Here is a 17,159-nt window from a genome sequence, read left to right on the forward strand (position 1 = left end):
TTTCTTTGTTCTGTTGAACACAAAATAGGATATTTTGAAGAATGTTCTGGGGCACTTTTGACTACCGTTGTCATTTTTCCTACTATGGTAGTCAATGGTGGCAAGAACTGTTTGGTTACAAGCATTCTTCCAAATATCTTTCTCTGTGTTCATCAGAAGAACTAAGACATTTATACAGATTTGGAACAACTCAAGGGTGTGTACATAATGACAGACGTTTTACTTTTGGGTGAACCGTCCCTTACATGTTTTATATATGTCTAAATGTTATTATGTGTTATACGATTATATTTTAATGTTATAGAAAATTAAACTTTCTAGGAACAAGCAACTGTGTCTGTTTTTTGTCTGTTTGTCTACAATTCAGTCTGACAAAGAGCCACACAGAGCGTGTTTGTCTTTAGCCCTCTCACCTTTTCATTGTGTGCCAAACCTAGGTGAAAATTATACGTCCTATGCATCCTTTGTAGGATGTCAGTCTCGCTGTTTTCCCCTTAAGCAATGGTCATTAATGGATTGTTTTGGACATGAAGATAGTGTTGTAAAAGAGAGACAAACAACAGGTCTAGACATGAGCATCTGTGATTCATTGTCTAACACAACCACAGCTGCAGTCTTTTTCTTACTCCTCAGTACATGCTCACAAACACATTTCATAGAGAAGGTGAAAACAAGAAACAGTCAGGTTTTGTATACATTTATTTGTGTAGATGCCACCTTTCGTAGCTTTTCCTTTCTACCAAAATTGTAATTTGTGTGTAATTGTATAACTGTATGCTCTAAAAATGTAAATATTCTTATGATAATTCCACAGAAGACGCTACGGCTGAAACCACTGAAGAACTTCTAGGTTTTTTTTTCAGTTATCAACTGCTTTATTTTCTGCAAGAACTCAAAAGATTGTTAACTGTTTTGAGGCACTTGTAAAGTAAATTGAAGTGCCATGAGCATCCTCTTTCCTTTATCCTCTAATCATAACTGTTGCTTAGGATGAGTTATAGTATTAGCTGGGTCAAATTACCTAAAAATCCCTTTTATAAAATAAATGAATTGCACCAGATGGACCTTGCCAAAGGTAACATCTATATTTTTTTCTAACATTCTCTATGTTTCATGCACTCATGTGACTGCGATATTATTGAGACAAATTTGCTATTGCCATAAAATAATAATAATAATATTGTTACATCCCTAAAAGTAAATGAAACAGTTAAACCAAAACCTTATCAGATATGGATGTAGGTGTATATCTACAAAATGGTGTGTACTGTTTGATATGAGCAAATGTTTGATTCTCTGATTAAAAATAGAGTAAAACAAGATGTACTCCTCCTCTGTATTAACCTCTGTTCCCTTTAATGCCCATTTCCTCTTTTCACACACTCACAAGAATCAGAAACACACAAATGTTTCAATATGAGGAATAGGGATATGTTGAAATCAGTGCGTCACATAGTTAAAAAAAACTTAAATAAGGAAATCCTTGTGGTTCAGTTAAACATGTATAGAAAGAAATCACAGAAAAGACCAATTAATTATACATGTCAAAATAATGTAATTGTAAAGAATAAGGTTCTTATCTATGTGACAATATCTCTGAAATCTTCAAATATATAAGAAATGTATAAGAATTTTCACTTTCTATTTCCATGTGTCACAAGACACATGTTTCTCATGAAGAAGAGCACAAAACACAAACAGACATTTTATTTAATGTTATTTCAATTGGAATACAATTCAAAAACAGATCTTCAATACAGTAATTGTTCAATAACAAACCTTTAAAGCTATATGCACTTCCTTTTGAGTAACTGGTTATTGTTGGTTGACGTTATAAATCTTCCATAGACACATCTACACACAGTTTTGTCTCTGTGAGACACTGTGAGGTGCTGGTGTTTGAATTTTGTCTCTTAGAAACAAATGATAACTCTTTATTCCTTTCACCTGAGGCTGTACTGGATAGATGCTGGAACAACTTCTGAATTCCAGTTTCCATGAGAGAACTGCGGAAGGTACGCGCGGCAAACACGTAAAGCATCGGGTTGACTGAGCTACTGATGAACACTAGAGCTCCTGTTATTAAGCTCATTGTCACACGGATGTCCTCCAAGTTGTTTGACACTTCAGGATATGAAGACTTGACAGCGAGTGCAATGAGGGAAAGAAGGTTTGTCACATGATGTGGGATCCAGCAGATTCCAAACATCACCACTACGCTGCAGATTAGAACCGTGGATTTACGCTTGGACTTGAAGTTCATGAGTGCTATGCGACTGAAGAGGCAGCCGTAACAGACCACTAAAGTGATAAAAGGAATGACGAAGCCTATAAGAGTTTCTATAATGAGCAACACAGCCTCCTGCGTCTCCGATGTGTACTCCTTAAATGTACACTGAACTGGCTCTGGTGGATGACCCAAACTGTTAGTCAGAATAACAGGAATGCTCAAGGCAAACGAAGCTATCCACAACACAAATAGAAGCTTATTCAGTGCTTTTTTCTCTCTCCAGCCAGCTGAGGCGAAAGGGTATCTGACAGCCAGAAAGCGTTCCACACTCATGATTGTGATGAGAAAGACGCTGCAGTACATGCAGGCATTGATGACGTACACCATGGCTTTGCAAGCAGCTTCTCCAAACACCCAGGAATGAGCCAGTGAGTAGATCCAGAGAGGCAGAGTGATCAACACCAGAAGATCTGCGGCGGCTAGATGAAGGATGAGCACGACCGTGCGAGAGCGCTTCTTCACATATTTCAGGATGGTCCAAACCACCAGTAGGTTCCCAGGTGTGCCCACCAAGAAACACAGACCGAGGATCACACTGGCCCCCACCAGGCCTTCCACAGTCTCCTTGTCTTCTTGAAAATAATTCGTACCGTTCATGTTTTTCTCTCTGCACCACTTCAGTCTGCTGGGTTTCTAACAACACAGCCACAAAAGAAGTCTACCTCAGCAAAACTCACTTCCCTTTTGTGAAGAAAAAAACAGAAACTGAGCTCCAAAACATGGTCAAGAAAAACAGAGAGATACCTAAAATGTGTGTGGGAGGAGCAATAATGTACAACAATAAAATTGTGCTTTAAATTGTTTTATTGTGATCGTGTATCTAGAAAGATGACTTTTTAAAATATTTTCACAGTAGTATCCTCTTAAATTAGTCTTCCTCAAAGAATATGAAAAAAGATGAAAAAAGATTTTCACAGAAGTTACAATTCACATTAGTATTGGATTTTACGTTGTGAAATAGCCAAACAACTATTGTGTCAAACAGCAACAAGTCATATATCTCTGAGTTCGTTTTGTTCAACATCATTCGAATCTTTTACGATCTTGTCATCCTGCAGTCCAGAATCCTGAGTAACAACATCTTTTGCTTGGTGAGTCTGTGATGCTAAGTCTTGAAAGAATCTCACTATCCCTGACTTCCTTAGACTTCCGTTAAAGTTTTTGGAAGCAAATGCATACAGCACAGGGTTCACAGAGCTGCTAATAAAAGCCAGAGTTCCGGAAATGAATCCGGCGATAGTTAAGATATAGGACGGTTCATCTGATTTTTCAATTAGAAGAAGTACTGCACTGATGATGTTGAGAGTATGATACGGTAACCAACACAAAATAAAAGCAACCACAACTCCACCAATGAGGAAGAGCGATTTTGGTTTAATCCTGAAATGCATCTTATGGAGCTCTTTGGCAACCTGCCAGTAGCAGATTGCAAGGATGGAAAAAGGAATAATAAATCCCAGCAGAGTCTCCAAAGAAATACAGAACACTTCCAAAGATACAGAGTTATACTCTCGGTACAAGCAGTGCTTTTCTTCATCATCATCATTGACATATTGAAATAGGATAACTGGAATTCCCAAAATGAATGACAGAATCCAGGTCATGGAAAGTATTTTGGATATGGATGTCCTGTCTTGCCAGTACAACATCTTTAAGGGGTACCTGAAAGCCAGAAAGCGTTCCACACTCATGATTGTGATGAGAAAGACGCTGCAGTACATGCAGGCATTGATGACGTAAACCATGGCTTTGCAAGCAGCTTCTCCAAACACCCAGGAATGAGCCAGTGAGTAGATCCAGAGAGGCAGAGTGATCAACACCAGAAGATCTGCGGCGGCTAGATGAAGGATGAGCACGACCGTGTGTGAGCGCTGCTTCACATGCTTCAGGATGGTCCAAACCACAAGCAGGTTCCCAGGTGTGCCCACCAGGAAACACAGACCCAGGATCACACAAGCTATAGTGTTCTCTATAGTTGTCAAGTTGTCCGGTATTGTATCATTGGCACTATAAAGAGGAGACATGTTTGTGTTTGTCAGGTTTCAATGTATCAAAAAACAGAGTGAAACTCTCTTGCTTCAACTTCCTTATGATTAAGCTTATAAGGAAAGTCAGCTGCCCATATTATTCACATAACAGAAACACAAGCAGTTACTTGTGAAAACAGTTCATATAGGCCTATTCTGAAATTAGTGTAGTCATTTTTGACATGTGTGATGCAACAGTTTATGAGTTAAATCATTTAGTATGTTGTGTGAAGAAGCGAGCAGTGAGAACTATTTAAGAAGAAAGAAAGCCTGTAATGCATTTTTATATCTTTTTTTTTAATTTTAGTTAAAGCGTCCGTTCTTCTCTATCTCTCATCTGAAATAGATCTGAGATAAAAAAGAACAACAAATAAAACCGTATTATAAGTGGCAAAGTTTACTCTCATCTGTTGAATTCTTGAAAAAGCCATATGTCACCACTATTCATTTTTAAGAATACAATGGTTTGTCTCAGTTTAATAGGCAATTATTCCCTTCGTATGTAATGCCTATTTGATAACCCTTTTATTCAAATGAAATTTTCTTTGTGTCAGTGTCACATCTGAAAAATAAATGCAAGGAGACCGATTAGCTCAGGTGGAAATAGATGAATGTGACAGCAGCGCCATCTTGTGGTAACACTCATAACATACAGAGAGTAGTCTGTTAATGCTGTAATAATTTGTTTGTCTCTGAATTTCTTGATATAAAGTTAAGAATCCAGTGAGTGCCTGACCTTCATCTCTCTATTTGTCCTCTGTTTCATGGTTGTACACTTCAGAGTCGATCATTGGCCGTTGCACATACGCAGATTGGGCACCAGATTAAATTGATTAATTAATCTAAAAAGTAAAGGTTCATGTGAAATCTGTGATACACAGTTTAGGTGTGAGAGACAACAGGATTGCATTAGTTCAATCAGAGAAAGTTCAAGTTCAAGAAGTTCATTTTTGGGTGGAGTATCCCTTTAACCACACTCTTAGAAGAACAACATAGCTAATGTTTGTTTCCCAATCCACACAAGATGTTGTAAGTAACAAATCCATAACAAATGCTGTTCATGTAAAAGAGATAAAGGGACTTAAGAGCAAACGGATGAGCTGTTATCCAAAGCATCAGTCATAGAGCAGATCAAAATCTATAGTGTGCCTCTAATAGTGAAGAGCAGGCAAATGCCAATTTTAAATCCAGGCTCTCGTCCAGTGTAGCCCCTCAAGCACCTGCTTCAGACGCAACAACAGAACTTACTGCTGGTGATCATCTCCATAAATTGCGTCAAGAACAGAACACAAACTAATTCTTGATGAGCCTGTCAGATATAACTATAATACAACATAACATGACTATAATTACAGCAGTGTTGATTCATGTATCTCCATTAACACTAAAATGGTGGGGCATACCAAAGGCCTACTAGGCAGGCACTACTCAAACAAAAGACTTGGACCATTTACAATGCAGAAAGAAAAATAGACACCTATGTGACAAAACAAACTGGACTCATGTAAGCAGTGAACTATGAAGCTATAACAAGTTGCTGTAATAATCTGTTAATTGTGGGACACATGACAGGTATAATGCATATGCAGAAACACTGTACTGGCACAAGTGATTAATGTGTATCATGTTACTAATTAATTAACATATTGATATACTTCGGTATTTACATTTTACTTAAAGGTATTTTAATTCATTTAAATCTTGTAAATTAAAAAAATTGTATTTAGTACGTTTGTGTGTTTTTGGGAAGCTGCAGAGTCAGGAATAGGCGCCACCTGCTGGTGGATTTGTGGCAAAGGCTAAAAATCAACAATATTCTTTACCTTCAATGATGTGTACAAATTGAAGAAAATCTGAAAATGATTATCTAAAAATATGTAGATATGTGTTTGTTTGGGCCATGTTCAATTAGCTGTTAATATTTAGATTCTGTTTTACGACTCTCTCTCTGAGATGTTTCTCTTTGTACCTTTTATATGAAGCAATTATGGCATTTGGAAAATGATTTCCTCCATCATACACCAGTCTCCTGTAGTTGAGTTTTGGCTGTAATATCTTTAAGACTGATGGTGAAACAGTTGGGGGGGAGCAAGAGCAGCCACATGCAGCCTCTGATCAAATCTCATCTCATGATTCAGCCAATTACGACTCATTCATTTCATTCCACTCATGGTTTTGAGGTTTCCATTTGTGTGAGCAGCAAACAAAGAATGCTGGAAAATTCAGTTTTATTTTCGACCTTCTAAACAACTTAACTATCTATATAAATATATCTATATAAAGATTAATTGCTTTATGCCCAGATGTGGCTTTGGAATTTGCAATGATATTGAGATGATGTTGGCCTTTGAAAGGCATCTCTTTCTGACCGAGACTCCAGAGATTGATTTTCAACAGTTGTGGTGTTTGGTTACCAACATTCTTCAGAATATCATAATTTGTGTTGTGCAGAAAAAAAGTCATACAGGTTGGAATGACATGAAGGGCAGCAAAAAAATAAAGCATTTCCATAGTTGGGTGAAGTCTACCTTAAAGCTTAACAGAATCAAAAAAGAACATCATTGTTTTTATCTGATTGTTTCATCAGCTCACACGGGCATTATCAAACAGATCTACAGTCAAACACATTTTTTTTCTCCAAGCAGCCTGAGTTCCTCAGGCTAAATGGTAGAGTAAACTTAACAGAGCATCTTTTCTCACACAGCAAGTGTTTTCAGGTATTTGGGTTGATACCGTTCTCACTAACAAAATACCAAGATAACAACAGTGAATTCTTTTATCTCAGTCTGTGCTGAAACTGAATATCATCCTTCAGGGTTTGTGTGTGTACTGTATGCCAAAACCATTAAAGACAACAACGAAGAATTAAAACTCATTTCCGTTTTCAGTACAATCTGTCTTTATTACATTTTGTGTGAACTTTTTAGAGTGAAAAATAAACTAGTGGTGGAACCTGCGTATTTATTTTGTTGTTTGTACACCTTTGATTTGTATTGGTGACGACGAATGGCACTTTAGTGATCCACATACATGTATAAACTTAACAAGGTCCTGTACCTCCTAAACGCTATCTCCTCAAAGCACCACTGGTGCAACTATTTACAATAATATACATTTTGTTTCTCGTTTTACTAATGAATGTAAATAATAGAACTGAAATGAAAAAACTCTTTCCAAACAGGCAGCAGCAGTACCCAGCACCTAAGAGCAGCAATAGCGCTGAGCTGACCTGAGGTCAGTCATGGGATAGTTAATGCTGTGACACCTGCTTATACCAGTACTCCACGGCATAACAGAAAGCTGAGGTGACTTACCACAGGTCAGATTTAAAAGGGGGCACGGTCATTATGGAAATACTGTAAAGAACACAGAGACTTCACTAACAGAAACACCTCAAGTTGTCAGTTAACAAAGGCTTTAAACATGAAACTGAAGCTCATAAATGGATGGCCTTCTGTCTGAGAAACAAATCTATTGCGGTCTGCAGCAAAGTGGGCAACAAAAACAGTGGGAACAGCTTAACTAAAACGCATATCTATTGTACACTGCTACAGTCATTATTTACAGTCAATAATGCAGCAAAGAACACTACTGTTCTAAACAATTGAAAAGAAGATAAATACAAGAATATTTATTCAGTTTTATAGATAATCTTTAAATTTATATAAAAGGAAAAAGTGGCTTAGAAAACAGAAAGAAACAGTGCTATTTTGAGCGCTTAATAAACTCGGTGTGACATGAGATTTGCTTGCACTCAACAGGAACAATAAATAGTAGCTCTGTATTCCTCTTCTGCATGGTAACGTGGCGTTGTCACTCTCAAAGCAGATATTAAACCTATGGAACGCAAGAATAACACGTTACAAAACATACCAGCATCCTGAAATAAACAAGCATGAATCATGGATTTAATGATGATTAAACATGCACAAGCAGTGTGACGTCATGGAGCGAAAGCCACTTACTGCAGCAGTGGTTACTGAGCTCAAACTACAGTAGACGGACCTATCACCTGTGCTTCTCCCTGTGACAAAACGAGAGGGGTGCAGGGGGTTAGATCACAGGTTAAAGTAGACGTTTGCACAGCTGTTTGCATTGGTGCTAGCATTAGCATGATGTAATGAAATGTTAATGGCTCAGAGAGACACAATGATCAGTACATGAATGCATTAATGCATGTATGCAATAGCAGGTCTCATATATCTTTAGCTTGATTTTTCTGTTAATTGGGAGAAAACAAAAAAGCTAACAGACCAAAATTAATCAATATTAATGGCATTAAAAGGCTGTCATAAGCTTTTTTGTTAATTTGTCCGATTTGTATTTGAATAGTTTCAAGTCACATTCATTGCGGTTCGGTCGGTGTTATGCCGAGCCCTAATGTACTGTAATACTAACTGTTGAAATGTACTGGCTGCTGTAGCAGGGTTTCTCTTTTGTGGGAGAGGTGATGGAGGAGTAACAGGAGGAGTCACACGGTGAGCTGGGCTCTTCGGACAGAGCCTCGGGCAGGTGACTGGAAACACATCCACTGTCTGAGCCACTCGAGCCACTACCAGACAGACAGTGAGACGACGAACCCGAGCTTTCTGTAGCTAAAGACAGACACAATAGAATTTATACCCTTAACATCACATATACTTTAATATCTGAAAACAGATCAGCCATTGTACTATTGAACCACATACAACAAAGAAACAAAAGTCATATTATGTTAATAACACTTTCTGCTACATACTCATAGAGGGCTGACTGCTGGTCTCATGCTCCAGTTCATCCTCCTCTATGCAGGGGCCGATAAGAGGTCTCTCTAACAGACTTTGGCTGCTGAACATGTGAAGATTCAACGGCCCCAGCAGCGTGGAGGAAGAGGGGCCGCCGGCCGCCGGGGTCCCGCTAACAGGAGCGTTTACCGCCGCTCGTTTGAATGGGTTTGAGTGGTCAAACAGAGAGACAGCAATGGAGGCTCTTGTTCTAGCCCCTGTAACAGAGGGAAAAGAATGAAGCTAGTACATTTCTTCTTCAATTAATCTTGACGTTTATTATTAGTTATATCACTAAACTTAAAGCTAAAGTGTGTCAAAAATTCAAGGAGTCCCCCAACCAGCCAGATTCAGCAATATGGTCTCAACCAATAGATTTTGCAACAATGAGAACTTTTAGAAACTCTTTTTAATTTTTTTGCAATTCAGTTAGATGATGTTAGTGGGGCAGAAATGACACAATTTAGCTTTACATTAGAGAAAAAACAAGACAGAATTCAGCAAACCAGACGAGCAAATCAACATTAGTTGATTAGTTTATCATGTTACAGTACACAAGCTCACCTCTGCCTTTCATTATGTAATCGATGGCTCTGTCATTGATAGCAGCATCACTGGGTTTAATGTCCAGGTAGGGTTTATTGCCCACCCCCATAGAGACCATCTCTTGCATTCGAATCTCTGCATGCACACACACATTATATAAAGATTTAATTTTCCTTTATGTATTAACACACTCACAAAGATGTTGACATTAAGATACTAACAGACATTAGAAAAAGTGTAAAACTGGTTTCTTCACACAAGTGAAAATAAATATGCAAACCAAATAGTGCCTTTAATTTGCATCATTCACTCATGCTGAGCCATGCCGAACTGAAGAAATATAATAGTTGTGCGACTTTGTTTAAAGCAGCCTCCTATTAGCCTGGGGCTGTACATGTTCTCAAAAATGTGTAGATATGTCTCTCTCTCATTTCTCATCATTTCCATTCCAAAACAAAGCGGAATTCTTTCTCACCTTTATTTCGTGTGGCCTGTTGCCATAGTATCCGTGCAATGTCCGAAGTCCATGCGTGTTTAATATCAGCGTTGCTTGCCTGAAGAATGTAGGCCTGGTTCTTGGATGTTCTCCTGCGGAACCAGATCTCAAACCTCAAAGCGTTCTCACCCGATGTCTCTGTCATACCCACATCAGCCGCCTTCAGAAAGAATAGGACATATTTAATAATATACATAACCAATATATGATAAAATCACGGTCGTATATTGAGTGCTACAACAAACTCACACTCGACTTTAGGAACTTACCTTAAAAGAATGTTTGTATATGTAAACATCTAGGCCACCCTCTATCCGTTTGGGTTTGCTGAACAGCACTAGATCTTCAAACAGGAAAACGTGTCTTTGGCACTTCTTCCTGCCATACCAAATCGTGAACTCATCTTGACGAACCAACTGGCCCTGTTCTTTCAGATTCACCTGAGGGCACATGAGAAGAGAATGTATCAGTATCTGAACATGTGTTGAGGATCAAGCTTGCGTATCCACTGAATCATTCGCACTTACATCACAGTCCCTGATGGCGTCCATGGCGAGCAGATCGTTCCCATGGCGAAGCTGGAATTTCACCATTTCGGCTGCTGCACGTAGGCACGATAGCTCCTGCTCCTGGACCTCACTTACTTCTTTGATCAGATCTTTGAGAAGCAAGGCGTACTTACTCATGCGCTGGATAGGCTTCAGCAGATACGATGCCAGGTCCATCTTATCCCCCAACTCTAGCTGCTTATGCTGGAAAGACAACAGTTCACTGAGATCACTTATGTGGTGATGTATCTTGATCAACTCTCTTCAGATGCTCTGTGTGGTCTGCAGTAAATATTATAGATTTGCTTACCCTGAAATAGCTGTTTCCATGGCTGGCCAAAAGCGCATCTGACTTTGGTTTGTTCTTGCTGTACAAGGCGTACAAGCTAAACTGGTCATGCTGTGGGTTTAAATGGAAACAAAGAACAAAACCAATATGTCAGGTCTATCATCCACCTTTCTATATTAATATGCTGATGAACAACAACTCTTGTTGTTTCGGAAATTAAAATCCCTTATCATTTCCAGGTGTACTTTTGTTCGGAAAGGCTTAATGGCTTTGTAACATGTTTTGGTTCATGTGGAGTGTGCCATATATTCATTGTTGTACCAGGAATATGTCAAAAGTGATTTCATCTTAGTTCATACTCTGCTGTAGGTCAGCTCGCATCTGTGTGTATTTCTCTTTATCTCTCTCTTTTGTGAAGTAATGTTTTTAAAGCGTCATAGGGTAAAGATCTTAAAGTAAGCCAGCAATATGAGTTCACCACGACTGAAGAAACATAGCAGTGCAGGGCGGCCCTTAACTTATTTGAAGACCTAGGAGCTCTTTTTGATAGTGGATAAAAGAGAGAATGGCCAACACATTTTGATTGGTTTTACTCTATTGTGGAAAAACACAGAGGATAGTTTACCCAAAAATGAAAATTCTGTCATCATTTACTCACCCTCTTGTTATTTCAAACCTGTATGATTGCGTTTTTCTGCAAAAACCAAAAGAAGATATTCTGAAGAAATTTGGTAATAGAACAGCGCCGGTACCCATTCACTTCTATTTTATGAACACAAAACCAATGCAAGTGAATGGATGCCGGTTAACAACATTCCTCAAAATATCTTCTTTGTGTTCTGCAGAAGAAATTCATACAAGTTTCATATGACAAGAAGCTGAGTAAACGATATATTATAACGATATTTTTAGGTGAATGTTCACTTTAAGCTTGGTTTCTACTATACAAATTGAGCGTACATTTTGATTTCTTAAACCCTAAATAGCATTGCACTCTAAATAGGTTTGAATAAACTAATGTGTAACTAAATGTTACACTAAGTTCAATAGTGTACTGCCAATGAAAATGTTACTCAAGCTTTATTTGTAAGCCGCTTTGAATAAAAGTAAAATGGAATTGAAATGTCAAGCTATAAAATTTCATTTTTGATTAAGCAACTCTATTGGAACTGAAAACATCCAATGCGGAAGCAAACAAAAAAATCATACAACATTAGTCAGATATTAACCTATCTGTGTTAATAAAAAAGATAAGATATTCAGAATAAAGAGACTCTCGTACATGTCGCAGGAAGCAGTTGCCGACACGTAGTGGGTGGTTACAGCAGCTCTCCAGCTCTTTAAGGAAAAACTGGCTGTGGAAGTCTACCAGTTTCTCCAGGTTGCCGAAGATGACGCTGCGTTTTCCACGCAGGTCCTGTGGCAGGTCAGCACGCTCCATCTCAGGGAAATAGTTGTCAATGATGTACCGCAGAGATCGCACATACTCCCGCTCCGTTGTCACCATCTCATCCACAATGTGACGTAGTTTACTGAAGGCCAGACACAGAGACACAAAAAGTGTTTAAATATGTGTGATTAGATTTTATGAGATAAGGCTATTGGGCCAAATCTGATTTTCTAAAAAAGCCTTTGACAATCATATCTGTAAGGTTTCTAAGGTTTCTAATGGGACCTCTTAAGGAGCTACAGTATCATCATTGTAGCTCTGAAACGCTAAATGAGTTTATGAGTAAATTTGGGTCTAATAGCTTTGCCAGACTTTTTAAAGGACAGGTGGTTCACACACTGGGATGTTTACTCTGAACCACGATGCTAAGAGAGAAGAAAAGACGGGGATGATTTTTCAGGACATATTTAGTACGAAAAATAACTTCTCACCAGTAAAGTGATCACACTGTGCTGCAACTTTACAAAATGAGGTTTACTCGACTTTATTGTCCTGACATGAACCATAGACCGTATTATTATCAGTTTGTTTCTTAAATATTCACAATAAAAAAAAGACCACACACGACCAAATGCCTTGTTTCTGAATACTTTGTTTCTTAAAATCTGTATCAACATTACCCGTATACTGCAATCTACAAATGGTAACCTGACGAATGTGTTTTGAGGGTCACACAGATGTACAGTAAAAACGCTTCTAAAGATCTATATAGTCACTTCATCCATCTCTTCTATGTGGTTGAGCAGAACACAAAAATGTTCCCCAACACTTCAAAGCCCAGCGGAGAAGCTCCCACCTGGGAAAGTCATCTGTATCTCAGGCTCTTTCCCAGGGGGTTAAAGGTGACCAGAAGGGTCCACAGCTGGAAAACCCATCCACAGGGATTTTGAGAATTATGGGAGCTTTTATTGTCTAATACGAAACTAATAATCACACAATCACCTTATAGTCGCTTTAGTACACATGAAAAAGTTCAACAGGGCATGACTAGGGAAATATAGTCTGTGTGTGTTTTTTGTGAACTTGTGCGACTTCTGAAAACTTGGCTTCCTTGAATGTCTATTTTAAGCATTCAGCTGTCAAACCTGTCAGTATTCCTATATATTCTCCTGTGAGACAGGCTAAATATTTTTGTCTGTGTGTATTGGCAGCACTGTTGCTAACATTGTGTGTGTGTGCTCTGTTACACACCATTCATACAGTGTTATATAAAGTCTTAAGTTTTATGCTTAGGCTTGCTTCAGTAAACTGATCTCACAGACCTCCATGGTCGATTGTATTAATGTTATTACAGGTGAGTGTGTGTTAATGCATGCAGGTGTGCGCTGTTTGACCCACCTGCCCTTGCTGCGGGGTTCTGGAGCGGGACTCCCATCACGGTGCAAATCAAGAGAAGACCACTCGTGCATTGGCGGCAGTCGCGGGCTGTACGGCCGATCGATCACCTCAGTGCTGCTCACCTCTAGACCCTTAATAAACACCCCCGTGTTCCCTCTCCGTGCAGGTTCACTTAGAGTTCTCTGACAGGTGCTGTAACGTGACACACTCTCACTACCGGCCGTATCAAAGCTTTGAGTCTTCCGCAGAACCCTGCGGTTTGGTTCTATAGACGAGAGGCTTGGGCTGGTGGAGCATGAAGGAGCACACGCCTGCCCTTCAGGATGTGGTCGGTGAGCAGGCTCATCCGTTGAGACACTGCGTGTTAGCCTGTGGGATCTGACGGGTGTACTGTGGGGGATTCTGTGCTCAACGCTATAGGGACTTCCTGTGGAGGTTCGGATAGAAGAATCCCGGGTGTCCACACGGACGCCCGATGGGCTGCTGGGTGTTGAGGATGTGCTTGAGAGAGAGGAAAGTCTATCCCGTCCCCAAGCTCCACCAAATGCTTTCCGACACGAGAAGGAAATGCTGCTGCTGCGTTCTTGAGCTTTGCCGCTAACTTCCGAGTTTCGTCTGGAGGAGGATCTGGAATCGCTCTCACGGCGGGTTCGCAACGCAGTCTCCAGCTTCTTCTCAAACATCTGTTTGGTCTCCTGACACTTGGACCAGGCGAACTTCCACTGCTTGAGTCCCTGGTCGCTCCTCAGCTCCTCTGCAAGGTCTTTCATCTCCTGAAAGCGTGTGTCTGGTATCGGTGGATGCTGACTGTGATAGGTCTCCAAGCATGTGATCACGTTCTGGCACTTCTCAGTCATACCACAGTCCTCCATGCTAACACACGCCAAATGACGCATGCCCTCTAGTGCCCATTCGTAAGCCTGAGAGAGAGAGAGAGAGAGAGAGAGAGCAAAACTGAGTCAGATGATGTGATGAAAGGGAAGAGGGTGACTAAAGCGAGAAAAAAATAATGAGAAAGACATGAAAACAGCACTTTGTGTGTGGTAAAAGGCACCTTCTGAGAAGAAAGCAATATAGAGAATGAAGGCAATATATCACAGTAAGACTTTTTTACACGTTGAAGAAGGGACAAAGAGAGTCTTTATGACAAAACGATGAGTTCATTGTGAATGAAAGAGCTGGAAAAAATAGAGAAAGGGAATGGGGAAAGGATAGAGAGAGAGAGAGAGAGAGAGAGAAACCTCCAGCACCTTTTTTATGGAAAATAAAGAGTTTTTTAGCCAGGAGCTGGGAGGTCTGGGTAAGAAGGCTTTAACGTGCAGCTTAGCAGCAGGGCAGACTATAGTTTCAGCTATGTGTGACAGAAAACTGCCACAAAGACACATGCAAACCTCTTTACTAACCATCTCACCATTTTAGAGAAAATTCAATGCCCCTTTCTAACTCTTTCTTAGCTCTTGTAGCCACACAGCACCACATTTTCGCATATAACCTTTTTTTAGAAGATTTAAGAAATTCTTCATGACTTTCTCATGAACATTCTGACAGGTTTGCATTATAAATAGTGAAATAAGTGGTTAAAATGGGATTAACACAGATCAAGCTCAACGCACTCATTCACACACATCGATGGTGGCTGCAAACACAGGCCTGTGTTTAGACATTCCTGGGAAAGAAAAACTCCCATCTTCTTTCTCTTTCTGTTCACACACAAAACCTCTTTCTCCCCTCCACACTCTCTTTTTGCTGATATTTTAAATGGTAACATCCTTTGCCTTTTCATACACACTCACTCTTTCCTCACTCTCAGGTTAGGGTGACATGGAGACCCCATGCCAAACCTCTAGCACCCAGATACTAAAGTCTCACCCGAGAGCGAGAGTCAGAGATCAGCCGTCCACACTAACAATACACATTGCCAAAAAGTGACAGAGCATTGGATTCAAAGAGACAGAGAAGAGAAAGAGACACACAAAGAAGACAAGAAGAAAATATGCAACTGATGTACTTGATGAAAATAAGCAATTAGCGAAAATGTTTTGTTTGTAATTACAAATTATTTTCTGTGGTTATTGACAGCATGCTATAAACCCAAAACTCTTTAATCCAGAATATATTGACTATATTATTTTGCATTCTCAGGTGCCTCCCGAAAACATCACGTATTGCTGATTCTACATCAACGTCCTGTTTTGCCAAACTCGTCCGGCCGGATTCACAAAACATTCTTTAGAAGAAAATTCTTCTTAACTTCCATGTTTTTTCTTAAATTCTAAATCTAAAAGCTAGTAATGTTATGTATTCCCGAAAAAAAATGTATTAAGGGGCGATTCACATTTTGTGTCTAAAACCAAGTGGATAACGCGAAAGTTGAACTATTTCCATCTCAATGCTACGCCGTCGGGGCTAGAAAAATATGCACGCCACACCGCATGCGAGTCTCTCCCTATTTACGTGCGCCTGCCACGTGTATAAATTTAAAATAACGAACTTGCACGCACAAAAGACATTAAATGTGAATCAGTTCTTAAAAATGTTCTCAAGATTGATTTTAGGAAAACATTAAGAAAAATCTAAATTCTTGAAACAAAAGCTGTCTCATAATTTAGAAGTTTACTTGCCATTTAGAAATATTGATTTGGATATAATAATGATCTAGTTCCCTTACATTAGTTTTTTTTACAATATTCTGGGATAAAGTGACTGGAAATGGAGAGGGTCGCAAGTATTATGCCTATAAGTATTTTAATAAGTATTTATTTTTAACGCTTCCTAACATATTAGCTAACATGCGATCGTAAATGCATTTTAACACATCACATTCTAATATATATATGACATATAAGAATGTGATGTGCTTGTTACACACAAAGTTTATTAGATAAACATATACAGTTACCACATGAGCAAGAGAGTGAAATCGTATTATTTTATTCTGACGACAAAAGTTAAGAGGATGAAGTCTATGAAGTTAGATAGAAATGTTTGAGAATCGCTCTTACAAACATTCTTTTGAACTTCCTAAAATTTATCTTAAGAACAATCTCATAATTTGTCTTAAGCAAAGCTTTGTAAATCTGGCCCCATATGTGTAAAACAGACATGGGAAGCACAAATATAAAAAGTGCACTGTTCCTGCAGTAAAACAGCACCAATTGTTTATGCTGCCATACTCATCCACAGGTTCTGCAGAGGACCACAGGCCAATCCAGCTCTCAAATCTGCCCCCCTCAGTGAAAAAAAGAACCCCCTTTAGTGGAAGAAAGCAAACACTTTGATCTATAGCTCAATATAGTTCCACACTCTATCTGATGATACCCAAATTACTGTGGGCAGGGGATGACATCATCGTTTGGTTGGATGGCGTGTAAAACTCTTTGAAGTGTGAATGGTGTGTGTGTGTGTGTGGTAG

The 17,159-nt window shown here is 39.2% G+C and overlaps 3 protein-coding genes across 5 annotated transcripts in view; all 3 read right to left on the bottom strand.

Moving 5' to 3' along the window:
• Positions 1–1,696: 1,696 nt before the first annotated feature.
• Positions 1,697–2,957, bottom strand: si:dkey-148a17.6 (uncharacterized protein LOC108190685 homolog). Its single transcript, XM_056749786.1, has one exon. It carries the CDS (start codon positions 2,885–2,887, stop codon positions 1,832–1,834), a length of 1,056 nt encoding a protein of 351 aa, XP_056605764.1. The 5' UTR covers positions 2,888–2,957; the 3' UTR covers positions 1,697–1,831.
• Positions 2,958–3,091: 134 nt separating this feature from the next.
• On the bottom strand, positions 3,092–4,330 carry si:dkey-148a17.5 (uncharacterized protein LOC100535037 homolog). Its single transcript, XM_056752869.1, has one exon. It carries the CDS (start codon positions 4,312–4,314, stop codon positions 3,283–3,285), a length of 1,032 nt encoding a protein of 343 aa, XP_056608847.1. The 5' UTR covers positions 4,315–4,330; the 3' UTR covers positions 3,092–3,282.
• A 3,591-nt stretch (positions 4,331–7,921) lies between these two features.
• The window catches only part of plekhg4 (pleckstrin homology domain containing, family G (with RhoGef domain) member 4), a 63,088-nt gene continuing 53,850 nt past the window's right edge, over positions 7,922–17,159 (bottom strand). For 2 of the 3 annotated variants that reach the window (XM_056753574.1, XM_056753557.1), the window contains exons 14-24: positions 13,748–14,667; positions 12,242–12,491; positions 10,981–11,070; positions 10,650–10,874; positions 10,392–10,562; positions 10,102–10,282; positions 9,645–9,761; positions 9,056–9,298; positions 8,716–8,912; positions 8,283–8,341; positions 7,922–8,154 (exon numbers count right to left, since the gene is read on the bottom strand). In XM_056753574.1, the coding sequence (XP_056609552.1) occupies positions 8,303–8,341; positions 8,716–8,912; positions 9,056–9,298; positions 9,645–9,761; positions 10,102–10,282; positions 10,392–10,562; positions 10,650–10,874; positions 10,981–11,070; positions 12,242–12,491; positions 13,748–14,667 (2,433 nt within the window). In that variant the 3' untranslated portion in view covers positions 7,922–8,154; positions 8,283–8,302. The remainder of the gene's footprint in view (positions 8,155–8,282; positions 8,342–8,715; positions 8,913–9,055; positions 9,299–9,644; positions 9,762–10,101; positions 10,283–10,391; positions 10,563–10,649; positions 10,875–10,980; positions 11,071–12,241; positions 12,492–13,747; positions 14,668–17,159) is intronic. The other variant, XM_056753565.1, reaches the window with a different exon arrangement.

The sequence above is a fragment of the Triplophysa dalaica genome, chromosome 1 (assembly GCF_015846415.1).
Source record: "Triplophysa dalaica isolate WHDGS20190420 chromosome 1, ASM1584641v1, whole genome shotgun sequence".
Lineage (NCBI taxonomy): Eukaryota > Metazoa > Chordata > Actinopteri > Cypriniformes > Nemacheilidae > Triplophysa > Triplophysa dalaica.